Source organism: Coffea eugenioides, unplaced genomic scaffold (assembly GCF_003713205.1).
Source record: "Coffea eugenioides isolate CCC68of unplaced genomic scaffold, Ceug_1.0 ScVebR1_1610;HRSCAF=2490, whole genome shotgun sequence".
NCBI classification, from domain to species: Eukaryota; Viridiplantae; Streptophyta; class Magnoliopsida; order Gentianales; family Rubiaceae; genus Coffea; species Coffea eugenioides.
In genome coordinates, this window is record NW_020862026.1 from 10509 (window position 1) to 13558 (window position 3050).

The following is a 3050-nucleotide window of genomic DNA, read 5'->3' on the forward strand; positions in this document are numbered from 1 at the left end:
ATTTTCCTTCAACTCCTCCAATCAGTTAGAAAACTCCTTCCACCTAAAGCTCGGCCTCAAATCTTTGGAAAGATTTTATTCGCAGTTATGACTATCCATACGTATTCGCTCTTATTTCCACTCCCAAACTGGGTAGGTAGGTATCGGTCACAGCAAGAACTTGATCTTTTTTTTCTTCTTTCTCATCCGTTCATTTTTAGCAAGACTGACCAATTGGTGTTGGAGAAAGCTTCTTAATTATTGATATTCCCAATTCCTTTAATGATTGACTTAATCATCTGTCAAAACACAATATTGATCAACGTTTTCACTTATTAGGAGGAGCACTACTTGATAGCCATGCACTGTCTACTGCCAGCCACCGCAGGCGCAGGAGAATTTTAATTCTCTTCTCCTTGATAGCCATGCACTACTTAATTTTTTTACTGTCTTCCGGTCCCAGTAATTTTAATTCTCTACCGCCAGCCACCGCAGGAGAATGGCAAAGTCATCGAGCAAAACATTTTTGTTCTTGCATGTGTTACTAGCTATTGCACGGCTGGTGGAAAGAATCATTGAGATTCATGATTAATGCTGAAGCGTGAGAAGTAAACCTGATTTGCAGTCGAATAGATCATGTACATTTTCATTTGGCACACCTGTCCCGGTTCTGGAACCTATCGACGTCAGTGATTGAACAAAAAACATGCTGTATACCCCGAGGATCGGCTAGGTGTCCCTCTATCCATGGCAATTGTTGGACACATTTTGTCGTGGGATTGGTTGGCTAAAGTACTCCGATCGGGGAAAGGGTAGTTAAATCTCTGAGTGGGTTCCATACCAGCTGTGGCCAATCACGCATCTGCATTTTTTCTGCAGTGTCTCTTGTTATCTTTAACATGTGTCCCCATTTTATTACCCGCTGCAGGGCAACAGGCATATCCTGATTTCATTTTTCTTCCATTGTATAGAGCTCAGGTAATTATTTGACATTCCACACAGCTCAGAAGTCTCTGAGACCTCCATATTGACCGCTATGGATCTGGACAAGGGGACAAGAGACTAGTCTGGGAGATTTTATTGGTGGACGTGACTCCGATATATGGGTGGAAGGCAGACTGACTTTTGTTCATTCCCAGATAATTCCTTAGATTATCGGATGATGCTCAGGTTCCGGCCAATAGCCCCAAAGCCGATCGACGGTCAAGCCAACTCGACCCACTTGCTGCCCGAAAAAACAGACGGCAAAAGTGTTGGAAGAGTACTTAAAAAGAAGAAATATGCAGGAAATAGAAAAAATAGTCAACTTCGTAATCCCAAGAGAGAGAGGCGCAATAGAAAATCGCCTGTTGAACCGTCATCATTAACCAGCGAGCAGGGTTCCAGTTCGAGGGACGATAGTTTGGTGACGCTTCAGCTGCTACCGAAAAGATCAGATGATGATAAGGAGCAGGACTTGAAGAGTACTGGCCAAGTTTGGTGCTCTAATGCTGAGGATTATCCCAGAAATCCCGACCTTAGATGTCTTAGTCAATCGAGTTCTAACGATTTTGTTGGTTATGAGAAGCCGGTCGCTATGATTGAATCGAGGGTTATCGTGGAAAGAGTACTGACAAAGGCATGCATGGAGTTGGATGGATTAGGGTTAGGGTTTTCGGACGTGGACAAGATCAATAAAATCTGCGCAGATCCCTGTCCAGGATTTGTATCGGATTTTTCAGGGAAGGTGCAATGGGTGAACGAGGCGTTTAAGAAGCTGGTGATAAGTGATCAAGAACATAAAAAACATCATCATCAGGCAACGGAGTTGGGAGTAGAGTTGGTGGTAAAACAAGAGTACTTGCCATATTGGGATCCTTCGTTTGCGTGCACGGTGAGATTTGAGTACGTTTGGGATGGCCACAAGTGTTCAAGGGTCATTCCCTGCGACGTATGGAGGATGGACTTCGGTGGCTTTGCATGGAAACTAGACATCAACGCTTCACTCAGTTTGGGCCTTCAAACTTATGCGGGTTACTGAATCTTAGAACTCAAGCACATAGAGGTACGGCATATAGAACAGATCCTGTTCAAATAAGGTCGTGCAGGCTACTGAACCTCAATATCTGATGTTAAGGTTGCACTTTTTTTTCGTTTTCTCCCTCTTAATTGCCGTGTTTGTTTATCTTGCGTTGCTTCCAACCTTCCAAAGTCCCCTCCCAAAAATGTTTTTTTAAAAAAAATTTCGAAGGTTAACAAGTTCTAAGAATAACGAGCTTTGGTTTAACCTGGCCAAAACATGACAATATTTTATCAACACCAGTAGAGCATGAGAAACATTTTTCTCCACGTTATTCCAACTACGAAAAAAAAAAAATCGTCAAACCTGTCTGTTTTGAGTCGTCCAGTTGATGATGAAGTTGGACCATTTGTGGACCTTTCTCCCATAAGGGCAAATCAAATGAGACGAGGTTGCTTTCCTTATGCTTCAAACTCAACTTCACTTTGATTTTTTAAAAGGAAAAATTACTTTTTGATGGCTTGAACGAAGCTTTTGGGTTCTTTGTTTTTTATTTATTGAAACTACATTTGAATGTCTTTGAAAATTATACCTGTTTTAGATTATTAGTTCATATCACGAGCAAATATTTGTTAGGCACGCAATCTATAACAGATTAGCAATATTTGATAGTACTTTACGATGGTAAAAACATAATTCGAATGTGAGATAATGAATTCGCTGGCAGTATCTCATTGCATAAATTCACGTGCAAGAAAGAAAGTGAAAAAGTCTTAAACCTAAATTGTGAGTCAATCAGAAGAATTTGTTATTTTTGCAGCAACTTCGAAACTGTTCCTAGTCTAATCTGAATTTAATGGACCGGAACTTTTCTTTTCTGTTTTTTTTTTGGTCCTCAAGAACCAGACTATATACATTTGGGTGCAAAAAATATTTCTGCATCGATCGGTTGATGAAGCAATATCGATTTTTTTTTCAAAAAAAAAAAGTTTATGTTCAAGCAAATTATTAAAGACTGCGCGTGAAAAAAGCCCTTCTCATGCAAGAAAACGTAATCATCTCTGATGAATTT

The 3050-nt window shown here is 40.4% G+C and overlaps 1 protein-coding gene across 1 annotated transcript; it reads left to right on the forward strand.

Annotated features, from left to right (window-relative positions):
* The first annotated feature begins 1081 nt into the window (after positions 1 to 1081).
* On the forward strand, positions 1082 to 1999 carry LOC113755608. The gene has a single exon (XM_027299577.1). It carries the CDS (start codon positions 1082 to 1084, stop codon positions 1997 to 1999), a length of 918 nt encoding a protein of 305 aa, XP_027155378.1.
* Positions 2000 to 3050: the final 1051 nt, after the last annotated feature.

What these genes read in the sequence shown, in the direction of transcription:
- LOC113755608 (XM_027299577.1), top strand. Translation starts at nt 1,082, where the DNA reads ATGGGTGGAAGGCAGACTGACTTTTGTTCATTCCCAGATAATTCCTTA.